The sequence below is a fragment of the Larimichthys crocea genome, chromosome XIII (genome assembly GCF_000972845.2).
Source record: "Larimichthys crocea isolate SSNF chromosome XIII, L_crocea_2.0, whole genome shotgun sequence".
Lineage (NCBI taxonomy): Eukaryota > Metazoa > Chordata > Actinopteri > Sciaenidae > Larimichthys > Larimichthys crocea.
This window is the reverse complement of record NC_040023.1, coordinates 47,578,796-47,592,674: the sequence shown is the minus strand read 5'-3', so window position 1 is coordinate 47,592,674 and position 13,879 is coordinate 47,578,796. Positions and strand designations below refer to the sequence as shown.

The following is a 13,879-nucleotide window of genomic DNA, read 5'->3' as shown; positions in this document are numbered from 1 at the left end:
ATCTCATCTCTTGTGTGGTACCACGTGTTTTCTCAAAGTGCAGAGCCTTCTGTCAACAGCACTGAAACGTACATAAAACATAAATCTTGGGGATTTTCACTCAGTGATTGGGGCATGGACTTCACTGCGTAGCTACACATGTCTTGGCTCTCTTTTCTTGACTTGATTTTCATTTGTTTGTCATTTGTGAACTAACTCTCACCAGTGGTCCACCTGCAAAGTGCAACTCTATCTTCAACCAGAGGTGGGTGGTGTTATAAAAAAAAACTTGCTGGATGAAAACATTGGAATGCAGATGCGTTCTTCAGTGGCGCTTCAAAGCTCCCTTTCCACTGCAGACTGCAGCGATGTGTTTCTCACCAGGGACCTCAGGAGTAACCTGTGTCACTACCAATCTGCCAAGCTCTCCTGATGCCATCCAGATGCCCCATCCTGAAACACACACCGGCCTCTTTGTTTGCTCCACTTGAGGTTTAGGGCCCTTTTTTTTTTTTTTTTTTTTCTGGCAAGTTGAACATGCACTAACACATATACAGATGCACGTGCGCTTACACCAATTCATGAGTGCAGATACACACTTGATCTTGGGTTATGGACTCAAACACACATGTGCACACACCCACACTAACACACAAACCACCCCCTGTTTGAGGTAGATGCAGCAATGAGGAATAAACGACAAATTTCCTATTTCATTTCACTAAGTCTCGCCTGTTTTAGCTCACTCCTAACCCGCCTTGCCACGTCGGAAGACCAAGAGTTAAATTAGAGAGGACTAAATTTCCTGAAATGAAATGACTGTCAACTCAACTTTGCTCCATCATTTCGGAAGATTGCAAGAAAAATGCCCCAGTACTTCCATTCTGTTTGGGTAATGAACAGCAAACATAGTTTGAAATATCAAAGGCAACTGTGATAAAAAGGCATCACTCTCAAACTATGAAAGAAAGTTGAGTTGTTTTAGTCTGTCTTTGATCTCAGAGATTTGTAGTGAGCCAGCAACATGCAGCTCCTGTATATGTCATCATGACCATTAGAAAGTGCTGACATCTATATGATTAGGATGACAAAACAGCAAGCACCTGTGTGTGTATGTGTGTCCATGCATTGCCAAATGTCATCCACATCTGCTGCTTCTGAAAATGTACATGTGCTTGCATTAATGTTCTTTTTTGTGCACGTGTGCATTCTTGTACATTTGAGTGTATTTGGAAGTGTATGCATTTTTGTTGTTTCCACATCTGTGTGTGTGTGTGTGTGTGTGTAAGAGAGAGAGGATGAGAGAGTGCATGCCTGCGTGGTGTGCTGGCTGGATGTCCTGCCTTGAGGGGAGATAAATGGCTGAGTGTTGTTGTTGTCCAGAGAGCAGACACTCAGACAGCCGCTCACACATGATTAATTGTTTCCTTGTTGGGACTGGGACCAGTTGACTGTGGCTGGGCCAAGGCCTCCCACCCAGTCTTACCAGACGTGTGTGTGTGTGTGCAAGAGAGAGAGAAAGAGGGTGATGAAAGGCAAAGACAGCAAAAGAAAGAGAGAGAGAATGTTATGTCCTATTTTATGAGTTAGTCTGTCATTGAACTCCCTTTTTAAACATATGCTATTGTTTTGAACCCGGCCACACAGCGAAGTGGTGAGGTTTTTGGTTGGATGTGGTGAAATGATCGATGTGAATTGAGGGGACGATTTGTCCTGCAACCTTTTTATGTTGACTTGAATTGGATTGTGAAATGTTAAAGGTCTATAATGGACTTTTTCCTGCAATTGTTTCCCATCCGTTGTGCAGTTGCGATACAGATACTGTGACATGTAATTAAGCATGCACTAATTACTTGATCCAACGGAAAGACGCTCTAGCTATTGCCTTGAATCGTGGCTGCACATTGATTTCTCATAGGTCAACACTGCTCAGGTTGATCTACAGTGATGCTGGGTTTCACGAGAGTGCATGAGTGAGTCTGATGATTGATTAATTACAATTATCAGAGGCCTGATAATTCACCAGACATGATAATAACATCAAGTGTGCTTTATTGCTCTGGCGGAAAAAACCTCCGGTGTCTAAATTGTCCCCCCTGTTAATTTCTCTTCCTTCACTGTCCAATGCTTTTAAGTGCAGCAGGACAGGTGGATAGCTGATCCGGTGTGCTCAAATATTGGAGGTTTGGGAGGGGATGGGGGTAAAAACCAGGAGCAAAAATAGAAAACAAACTCCCTAATTACCAGGTATCATGGGCGTACGGGAAGGAAACACAGCAGGGGGTGTTGTTGCCACAGACGTCACAGTTAAAAACACGCTGCCATCCTCGCAGGGCCATTTGGCTCGGTTGCACATTGTGGTTTAATGATGGCATGAGGATGACTCACATGCAACACTGATTCACTTTACATTAAACGCTTAATCACAGCAGCTATTATCCCCCCTTTGTGTTGATAAAAGTACTGGACTCCACTAAGACTTGCGTTAAATAGATGCAAAACATTTACTCAGTGAGATTTTCTACTTCAGTGATGTGTGTTATTTCACAGCGTACTAGCAGCCTGGGAATAAACAGGATTGTTTTTTGGGCGGGTATTACCAAAATCCATATTGTGTCATTTTTTTTTTTTTTTACAAATGCTGATCACATAACTCACATTTACAGCCTTACAAAAGCAGGCAGCAGTAGTAACTACAGGACCAGTGAAGCTGAGAAAAATGTTTAGAATCTTGAAGGCTGTAACAGATATATATGCTGCAAAACTTGAATTGTATGCCTTTTAGACTGATTATTAATCAGTGCCACAAACATAACACCTAAAAATTAAAACAAAAGAACATTTTGAAATTGCACTGCTTTGGACAATCTAAAGGGTGCACCTGCAGAAAATACAAGTTCTGTTTTTTTCCTCAACTAGGTAACAATTAATTAATCTATAATTAAATACATTTCACATATATTTAAAGATTTAAAGGTAACTTAACCACCTCAATCACACCTCACAAATTGTACTGTAGTCTGGAGGCTGCGGCCTGTGGCAGTTACTGCTATCCTTCTAAGCTAGGCCATTAAACTTTGGCTACTGCTGTATCTATTCATGCGTAACAGAATTACTAAGATGTCGGAGCGTCAGAATTTATGATCAATTACAGGAAATAAAAACAAAGCTAACTTTAGTCATAACTAGCTGGATCACTGCAGTTTGGTATGTTTCCTTTTGTTGTTGTAAATGTGTATTCTGTTTTTTTCCCACAAATATTACACATTTCTATGGCATAATCATGTTATCATGTTCAGGTAATCTCCTGGTCTTTATGCAATTTTGACCAAACATGTTGTTTTTGGTTTGTTCTCTGTCTTTATGAAAATATACATTCTCCTGCCAAAGACCCGTGAGATGGATCATGTCATACACAGCATGGCTGAAACAGGGCACTCATAATCCGTCCTGACATCAAACCAGAGTCTTGTGTTTTCATAATGACTCAACCACCAGGAATAGCGTTAAACTGAAACATACCCATCTGTTTCTTTCTGTGTGCCAACACGTCAGATCGGGTTAAAATCCGGACGGGTTTAAGTGACAATGATGCAGTGGCGTGATCCCGTACTGTCTCAACTATCCAGTGTCATGTTCACATGCTCGATTGAGTTTATCCTCATTTTCAGTTGAGCTGTGATGACTCAGGTTTGGGAGCAAAGCATGAAATATAACCCAGATATTGTTAGTTGTGTGTGTAACTAGGTGGGGTAAAATATTTTGATTTGCGATATTTATATTCCCCATAACCACAAGTATGAAATTTGGGGTCACAGCACGGTGCTCGATGCTCACTGCAGTGTCAAAGTGAAGATCAAAGTAATGGTAGTGTCAGCATATTTTTTAGATTAAAAAGCAATTCTACTTTTGTGGCTCAAGTTTGGAATGATGTGTGCTGAATATGCAGTGACAGAGCAGGATTTCTGAATTGAGAATATTCTGGGAAGTACGGTTCTTTGCAGAAGATTGATAAAACCACTCCTATACCTTCACTAACTCAGGGCCAAGAAAACGTCTGACACTGTTGTTTCAATTCATGAGCTTTTGGACAGAACCAGCAGGCTAGGATGCAGGAGTTCAACTGACTGGGTGACATGATCACACTAAGAAAAACAACATGATTATTTCTAATCAATAAATCAATAAAACTGTATACATTATTGCATTTTACATCCACAATCTCGTGCCTTCAGGCAGACTCATCCATATATTCTCACCTTATTTGTCGTCTAGATTTAATACATCTATCTTAAGACGTTATCTGTGATCACAATAGACAGAGAACCCTTTGCCGTTATGCATCATTGTTTACTTGCACACGTACACGCAGTATATGCTGTCTTCCTATTTCTGAATTTTACTTGGTACTATCGGTGCTGTTTGTTAGATACATATTCTTAATTCCTTCTGATCCCATAGAAATGGAGAAAATTATTCAAGACAACACAGGATCATTTTGATGAGAATGAATAGAGCTACAAAAGTAGCCTGTGGTCAATCCATACTAGTTAATTGAGGCAGTTAGGGTAGAAGCAACTTAAAAGCCCCAATCCTCCTTGACACTGATGGCTGTCCTATAAGGGATCCACAGTAGGGCCCTCAGGTCTTTTGATAGGGCATTCGCCAGCGTCCTTTGGGGCTGCTTCACCCCCCACAATAAACAGGCAGCCCTTTGTCACTGGGAGTAGGGGGGTCTGAAGGGTTGCTCCTCGTTATTATTTTCTAAAGTAATTATACCTTATTATCTGTGTTTACTTTAGCGGGGGTGCGAGCGTGCAGGTGTGGGCCATTCGCCATTCGGAGAGTGGGTTGGCAGTCTCACTGGTGAACGCACCCCGAGTGTCTTTTTTTTTTTTTTAACTCTCTCCCCACCATCTTTACTTGGAGGTTGTGGGGGTTTTAGTAGTAGTATTGTAGCCCCGCCGCTAATTTCAGCGCAACAAAAGAAACATGCAATTAGGGCTATTATAGTAGCAGCTGCATGCTTCCTAGCTGTGCAGCAACAGCTTCGTCTTCTCTCTGGCTCGGTGGTGAGGGGATTGGAGAGGGGAGAAGAGCAGGGCCTGCAGTGGTGGGGCGAGAGCTGGAATGGTCACAGTAGCCTCCAGAGTGTTCAGAAAAGAGAGGAAAATATAGCTTGGGAGGCTGGTGTGTTTCCTTAGTGTAGACACAGCAGGGACTCTCGCCCACAGGCTTGTTGGCCTTGAGAACAATGGATCTGCCATCTCCCAACATGAAGTGTTATGAAATAGTCCTAGCCACAGTTCCATTGGCTGCTCTCTTGCATGAAGTCATGTGGTCTCAGAACTGTGTGGGCCGAGGGAAAGCGATTTACAAATAAGAAAACGCTTTTTGAAGAATCTAGGCTTTAAGAATCAGTTTACAGGATTTGCAGCATCCACTAGTTCCCATAGACCGATCCAGAATGTAATCTGGTGAAAGTATTTCACATGGCTTGGATTGCTGCATAAAGACCGAACTTTGCAACGACTAAATCAAAAATCGAGAGCTGCCCTCTTAAAAAAATAATTCAAAAAAATTAACATGCAGCCAAAATGTTCCCCCAGCAGATTGTTATTCATGTCAAGTCAATATCAGCCACAGTGAACCGTCTTGCACATGTCAAGGTGAATCATTTGGGTCATAAAGGAACAACAAAAATGCTTGCACAAATTAAAGTCAGGATTTAATGGGATCAAAGAAGAACTAGCGCATAGACACTAAAAAAGCCGACGATCTGTGTGAGGTTGAATATTGAGGGCCCATCGAGGCCCTCATGGCGTCAAACACAAGGGACCAATCTCATGCTCTCAGCACAAACAAAATGGTCACAAGTCCTCCTCTGTTGCTCTCACTTACCGATTCTCTCACTTCACTGACTTCCCAACCCTTAGAATAATCATCAGGCCCAGGGCCCTTGGTTTCAAGGGCATAAACAGATTGGAGTATCAGGTATGGATGAGCTATATCAGAGATCTTGGAGTTCACTTCATGAACATGTGACCCTTCTTTATTTCCTGCTGTACTTGCCAACAAAATATTTATTTTCTTTATTGACACGAATATCAGTAGCAGCTGGAGCATTGTATTTCAAGGACAATATGGGCTGCGCACTCAGGAGGGCCATGATATGCAGCTGATTGGGATAATAACTGGTAGTAAACAAGGATTTTGTATTTTCCCAGAAGAGAACGAGAGACTGTCAGATGCTTGTCAGCATGCGTTCACTTGCCAACAGTTAAACGCTTGACCTGAGCTAACAGATTTCCACTTCCACCTTTTCCAGACTTTAGTGCCAAAATCTGAGTCTGACGCTTTGAAGTGCAGATTTACTCTTTCCAAATATAAACAGCAAATAGTGCCCGTAAATCAGATCCACAAGAGGAAACTAACAAAAGCTAGTAAAGAATGGCCACCCACAGACAGAAGGCAGTGGTGGAAAGAATATTCTAAATGTGGCAGAAATGATCATTATCATAAAGGAACAATACTTACATAAAAGGCTGGCTGCATCGTCACTTTCAGTGTTACACTTTTGTTGCACGAACATTTTATAAGATTTGTAATCATCGCTCATCATTTGTCATGTTATACCCTTTAGAAGCAAGTACACAGTTTTCAAAACAAGGAAGGATGTCTTAACAATCACTGCAAACTGAGCAAATCTGTAATGTTTATTCTGTTAATCGTTTCTTTTTTCCTTTTAATATTTTTTCAGGTAATTTGCTTAATTTGAATTATTCATGATTCTAGTTCAGTGACCTGTCATGATTTTTTCCAATTTTCAAAATACAGATGCAGATGATTTTGGGGATAATCGAGCAGTTTGTGATATTGGAAACAGGTTTAAGGTACTCTCTGTATAGCTTTATTTTTTGACTTGCTTATGGAGAATAAAAAGATTTTTAGGTCTTGACTAATGGCAGAAACTACTTGATAAAATGGGTATTTTTAGCTGAGTATGAAGCGCATGTGAAGCCAAGATTTCTGTCACACAATGCATGCAGCTCCATAAATCCGATATAGCGGATTAAAAACCATGTTTTCATCTTAAATTAGCACAAGTTGCACACATTTGGAATACAGAAATAATAGGTAAATACAGTACGAGTAAATGTTTTGAAGGTTGCTTTTCACTTCTAGAGGCAGAGGATGGATGTTGTTTTCAGGATGAAAGCTGCTCTTGCAGCTTTGGTCTTACTGGCATCCATTTCACCTCATTAGGACCCTGGGACTGAGAGTCGACAAAATACTGAGAGAAATCATTTTGCCGGGGGAGTGTGGCGGGGATAAATTGGCCTCTGGTTCAGTACGGGAGTTCCCGCTGTGCCAAGCGGAAGAGAAGGGCCTGGCTGGCAGTAGGGGCAGGCCCAGGCAAGGCAGGCTGGGAGGCCCCATGCTGAGACCCCCTCCCTGCCTCTGACAAACACGGCAGTGGATAATCTCTCCTTCAGGGACTCGGCCCAGCGCTGTGGGGCTGAGTAGGAAGGGGGCTGTTATACAGCACAGTGCCTCTGTATGTGTGTAGCATGCATCACAAACACACTTACACACACTTGTTTGCATTGTGTGTACTTCCACTGTGCACCGCTTCTGCACATCTCCATTTCCCCCTCTGTACACCTTTTCTTCTCCTCCTCCTCTCATCACTTTGACAGTTTCAATAAACAGAGCCTTACATAAAAGTGCGGCTGCTACAAAATGATCACAGATCTCTCACTTGGACTTGAGTAAAATTCATCTAAGCCCAAAAATAAATTCACAATGTGTCAGAGGGCAATAACAAGCCATTACAGGTAGATTTGGTTGACTTGGCAGGTGTGACTCGGAGATCAACAGCTCTTACAAAGGCTATAATTTGGACATATTTTAGCCAGCCCTGAGTCATGTTGAATAGAAAAATGTATAACTTCAAAAACAGATTTAGTTTATGTGGGGAAATAATAACAGCACTCAAAGTATGAAGTGAAACAGGACGCAGGCTAGATTTCTGGTAATAACCATTCGAGTTATCAGTTACATTTAGCCACTGGTTACGCTGCCTGAGTTGGATACATGATGGAAACTGATGCCGCATTCATTTACCAAAACAACTTGTTCTTGTTCAGTTAAAGAAATGTTCCTGTGATTATTCAGAGCAACTCTGTTTAACTGTTCTACCATAAAATAACAGATTTCAAATCATATCATAACCTTATCAGGTAAATGGTGAACTCTTCAGTCCGTACGCCTGTTTTTGTAACTTTGGGCTTTGTGTGTGATGACAAATACCGTAACGCTTTCGGACACTGATTTTGGTGAAAGATCAGTTTATGGAGAAAATATTTCTCTCTGATGTCCTCTGGCTGCTCCACACAACTGTGATTTACACAGTTTCCTGATCGAGAGTAATATGCTGTGAGTTATAGCTGCTGTTAGCTTAGTTTGTTAGCTGGGCTGCTCTCAGACTGTGAGCTCAGAGCAGGAGCAGGAGGAGAGCTAGTTTGTACCACAGATGTTTTGGACCACTGGGAAGAAAAGGTTTTCTGGCCCAGAGTGCAGCTAATACTAACAGGGAGTGACACTAAACTAAGAAAAGATAGTTTTGAAATCATAAGACAACAAATACACATCTACAACTGGTAATATTTATGTCTGGGCAAGCTAAAACATTTTTTTTACTAATTTCTGTGTAATTGTGTTACTATAAAAAAATGCAAACTAGTTTCTTCCTGTTGATGATGAGGAACAGTACGTAGATCAGATTAAATATTACAAAGTTGAACAACACCCAAAAATGTTAAATTTAAATATTCATCTTAACATTTGCAGTATAGTCAGTCAGTAAAAACACTCGACTTGTTTTCTCCAAACACTTTACTTCATCAATATTTCTTACAAAAAAACAAAACAAATTAACATCCTCAAATCTCCTCCGATGTTGCAGTGTAAGCCAGTAATATTCAAATATAAATGTCCATATGTCATCAAACACTGAAAGGTCTTTGTCAGCCGTTATGACGTCTCCATCTTGTAGCCATGTTTTTCCAGCTCAGCTCTGCAGGGAGGAAAAGGAAAATAGAAAGATCAAGTCAGTAGAGATGATTACAGGTGGGTGGCTGAGGCATAAGTACCCTCTGCTATTGATTGTGAGAACCATTAAGAGATGGGAGTGAAAAAAATATATAGAAATATTGCAGAATGCGTGCAGCTATGGATTTGATGATTACATACATGCTATATATGGCAGCTGTGGCCTTTAACAATAATGATATATTTAAGAAACAACCTAATAGCATGGCTATCATAATTGGCCTAAATAAAACAATGGCATATTACTGTCTAAAGTGTACTCAAATAAAAACAGACCAGCCACTTATCTACCAACAGTTATTGATTATTCAATGAGAGCGTGAGCCGAAAGCATTACTGATCTTATGGTAACTTAAAAGAGTAACACTGTCAAACTCAAGGTAATTACGGTAGTTGTTTGTCTTCCTTGTGTTTGTGTTTATGGCACAATTTCAGATAAAAATGCAAACATGCATAAGCTGGAAATAGTAGTAGTCTGTAAAGCTTCAGAGCAATGAGGGGGTGACACCGGGACAAGACTACAGAGTAAAAAAACAAAACAAATATTCATCAAAGAGCAACCTGAAATAAGTAGCTTACTAAAAGGCTGTTTGGTGTTGCAAGTTCTGGACTTAATATAATATAATTCAAGCTGTATATTGATTTTTTTATTTAGAGAGCACTTCAGAACTTCTAAAAGGAAATTATATTTAAAACCCACTTTGCAATCACTGTTTTAGAAAGATTATCATGGCTATAAATCATAAATGTGGCAGTGATGTTGAGTGATAAATCTATATTAACAGATAGCGATAAATACAATTATTTTAGTGTGCCTATAACTCCTATTCATGTAAAATTAATGAGGCCTGTTGCTGTAAAACAAACAGCACATGCCTCACAGCACAAAAATGACTTACAGCTGGTCCTGCCAGAATATTTAATTCGATTTAAAATAGGGATGCATGATATTTATCGGGCCGATAAAATATCGACCAATATGGGGAGAAAAGCGATAACCAAAAGTTACCGCGCCTTACTGGCAGGACCCAAACCTGGCCCCGTCTCTGCCAGACTAATAATGAACATGTCTTCACCAGTGTGGCAGAAGATAACAACAGCATTGCTGTTTGCAAAAGTTGTTCAGCGAGGATGAGAGAAGGAAAGAAGACTTTGAGTTTTAATATGACGCAACGTTTGAAACAAGCGGTATTAAAAGAATATGAAGCAGCAGGTAGCAGCTAGCGGTGCTGCTAAGACTAAAACAACACAGAGTGTTTGATGATTGACACCTGTCACCTATCACCTGTCGACCAATCAGTGTCTGGAGAATCGAATAGTACCGCCCACATTCACCTTTGACCAATGACGATCCAGAATGAAGTAAACCTAAGGTAGTATATCTCAGCAAGAGGTCACACTTCAGTGTCAAAGCCTCTTTGTCTTTATGGAAACAACCAGGAGCTTCGTGTTTGATTCAAACTAAAGCAGAGACAGAGCAGCGTTTTTTCTTTTGACCACAAAACAGCAAAGATCAGACATACTGTATCGTTTTGTGGATTTTTTTTTTTGGCTACTCTTTGGGGGCTAGCTCGCAGAGTTTTCATCGCACAGTGAAGAGACACATATCTTTGTAATTAGCTGAGTCTCTGCTTTCATGCAACGTTTGTGTGCTTTGGTTGAAGTGGCGAAATTAGCAGAAGCACTAAAGTGGACATGCGGTGTTTTCGTGTTTTTGTTACATGCCCAGATAATTGCTTAGGGACTGAACTATGTTTCGTTTGGGTAGCAATGCTTGGTAGAGCTGAGTTTCTCCGTCATTTTGGTACGCTACATGTCAGGATTGATGCTTCCTAGCAGACGCTGATCGTCTGTATTGTGCATGCATCTCACGCTGTCCCCCATAGGGGAGTCTTTCGGGTTGAAATATGAATGTGATTATCGGTTATTGGTATCGGTCATGAGAAGCGGGAAATTATCGGTGGAAATTTTTCATATCGTGCATCACTAATTTAAAAACAACCTAATCAGTAGAATTAGTTTCAACCTAATGCATGTGAGCATATTTTGATTATTGACTTATTTAAGCAATAAGCAGCAATACAACAACAGTAATGGCTTTACAGTCGACACCTGCATAGCTAATCCATAGTGAAAGCTGGAAATCTTTCAAGGATTAGTATCTTGACATTTGATTGATGTAGTGGAAATTATTGGAGGACATGTCAGTGTCATTAAAAGGATGAAGTTATCTGTGTTTATTGGTCGGTCCATGGTCAGTGTGTGTCAAGTGATTAAATAAATAGAGTGCATGTAAGATTGGAGTATATAAGATATACACACAAAAGACTGGTGACAATAACTTTAACATCCTGTTAAAAGTCATGAAAATAAACCCACTCCAGCCCGACAGTCTATAACAGGGCGTAGTTAAACACCGTGAATTGTAATTGAATGTTGACCTGAGCTGATTTGAGAAATCATCCTCTACGTTGTCATCGTCCCAGTTGTCTTCCCAAACATGAGCATCTTCGTCCTCATCCAGCCCCGTCCAGTCTATGAAACAAACAGAAAGGGTGTCACCAACAACACGATACAAAAGCAAGACAAGTGAAGACAGCTTGGTCTGTCAGAGGAAGAGGACACAGTGTAAACATCTTAAAGGAGATGTTTACCTGACGGCTAACGCGTTAGCTTAGCTTAGCTCGCATTGGCGTTAGCAAAGGGGGCTAAGTTATAAAGGCTAGCGTGCTGACGGAGAAGTTATTGTGAGATAACAAAACTACAATGACTGTTTCATGAAAAAAGACACGCAGCTTCATCAGTAAACTCGCTGCTTTAGCTCGTATTAATGAGCTGGTTGTGGCGTGTTAGCGGTTAGCTGCTAACATGACTCGGCTAGCTGAGTCACTGCTGCTGCTGCAGGGCCCGGCGCAGAAAAAAAGAGTCATGATGTTCAATAAAACAAATAAATAAATAAAAATAATAAGAGCAGCACGGACTGAAATGATGTCTGTGTTATTTACCCTCGGCTGGGAATTCTTCAAACTCATCATCCTCCTCCAGTAGACCCAGGTCCACGGTCTGTTTCTTGTCTGACATGTTAGCTCGTGTCGCTGCTGCTGCTGCTGCTGCTGTGACGATGAATGAATGGAGGACGGAGATGTTCAGGCGGCACACACTGCGCAGGAGAGCGCAGGAGAGCGCAGGAGAGCGCAGGAGAGCGCAGGAGAGCGCAGGAGAGCGCAGGAGAGCGCAGGCTGCAAGACAAGGTACGATTACTGCTCAGAGTCAATAACACACATGCAGTAACTCATCATAAGCTTGATTAGATAGATAGATAGATAGATAGATAGATAGATAGATAGATAGATTTACTTGTTACAGCAGCAGAGGAAAGTGTAGCATACACTACAGAATTAGAAAAAAAGTAGAAAAGGCAAAAAACCCACAATAAACAGACAGACAATATGTATAACCTACACAATAAACACGAAAAACAATCAACCTTTAAAAATAGACAAGTACTGAGGATAAAAGTGGCATGATATATAAAAAGAGTATTGTAATGTAAGGTGACCATAGTGTAAGAAGAAGATAGATAGATAGATAGATAGATAGATAGATAGATAGATAGATAGATAGATAGATAGATAGATAGATAGATAGATAGATTTGCACTGCACAGGCATACAGTATGCACCAAAACACATGAGTACATAAAATAATAATATACAAAGAAAAATATGCATATACAGTAACTTTTGCAGTCTTGGTCTTAATGTCCATATCCAAATATCAGCTGACATAGAGCAAGTCTCCTCTCTCTGCACAGAGAGGAGTCATTATAAAAGTGTGCATGAACCATTTTATCATATAAATCCTCTAAACCAGTGTTTATCAAACTATGGTATGAGTACTGCTGTTGATACGTGGCCTCTCTGTAGTGGTACTCGGAGGAATCTTTTTTAATTGAAATAAATTCATTAAAAACACATATTAAACTATCAAAATTCTACAGAATAGCTAATGTAAATAAAGTATGGGATGACTGGAATGTCATTTTCTGAAACATTTGGTTTCAATATCAGCCTGCTATAGTCACGTTCTTGCCCGTAACTCGTGTACATGAGCTCAAATGTGACAAAAAGATAGTGAGCTCAGTGCAGTCCAGATCAGCAGTACAACAAGGTAGCTCTGGTTCTATTAAGGATTCAACAGTCAACAATAAATAATCTTAATATTAGTGATAAATCTGCCTCCTATGTACAAGGCCGGCCTTGTACGCCTTCCACATGCTCTCACGCCACTTGTCCGTCAGTTATCAAATTGTTTTTGACTGTCTCAAGTTTTGTGAGAGCACGTCTGACAAAACGGCTTCATTCTGTGGCTCTTCTGGCAGCAGCACAGCGTCTCCACCTCCCCTCTGGCACTGTGAGTTACTATGGTTACGGGAACGCCCTGAAACTTTATAACGACTCTCAATAAAAATCATGAATGATTGTTCCTCAAGCTGAAATCTTGTATTATAACATAAGTGTACATGAGAAATCTGAAGCCAAATAAAAAGGAAGCCTCAAAGCCTCAAACACAAAAAAAGAGATCTGATGTTAAATCATTTGTCCATCTCTGTTGTGTGGGTGTTGATTCAGTTATGAGCAGTGTGTGCAATTTGTTGACCGCACTAGGAATTTTTTGGGGCCACAAACGAAATCTTGCTTAGGGCCACTAATTGCCTAGGGCCGGCCCTGCCTATGTACACTGCAACTGAACAGAATCAGCATACACTTTTTTAATCTCAGTCATA

The 13,879-nt window shown here is 40.6% G+C and overlaps 1 protein-coding gene across 1 annotated transcript; it reads right to left on the bottom strand.

The window, feature by feature from the left end:
* Positions 1 to 8,859: 8,859 nt before the first annotated feature.
* On the bottom strand, positions 8,860 to 12,256 carry sem1 (SEM1 26S proteasome subunit). Its single transcript, XM_010735776.3, has 3 exons — positions 12,099 to 12,256; positions 11,535 to 11,628; positions 8,860 to 9,058 (listed from the first exon to the last, which is right to left on the bottom strand). Exons 1-3 carry the CDS (start codon positions 12,172 to 12,174, stop codon positions 9,016 to 9,018), a joined length of 213 nt encoding a protein of 70 aa, XP_010734078.1. The 5' UTR covers positions 12,175 to 12,256; the 3' UTR covers positions 8,860 to 9,015.
* Positions 12,257 to 13,879: the final 1,623 nt, after the last annotated feature.

What these genes read in the sequence shown, in the direction of transcription:
- sem1 (XM_010735776.3), bottom strand. Translation starts at nt 12,174, where the DNA reads ATGTCAGACAAGAAACAGACCGTGGACCTGGGTCTACTGGAGGAGGAT. An exon ending in TGAAGAATTCCCAGCCGAGG is followed by an intron (nt 11,629 to 12,098) that starts GTAAATAACACA and finishes TTTGTTTCATAG; the next exon opens with ACTGGACGGGGCTGGATGAG. An exon ending in GATTTCTCAAATCAGCTCAG is followed by an intron (nt 9,059 to 11,534) that starts GTCAACATTCAA and finishes TCCTCCCTGCAG; the next exon opens with AGCTGAGCTGGAAAAACATG.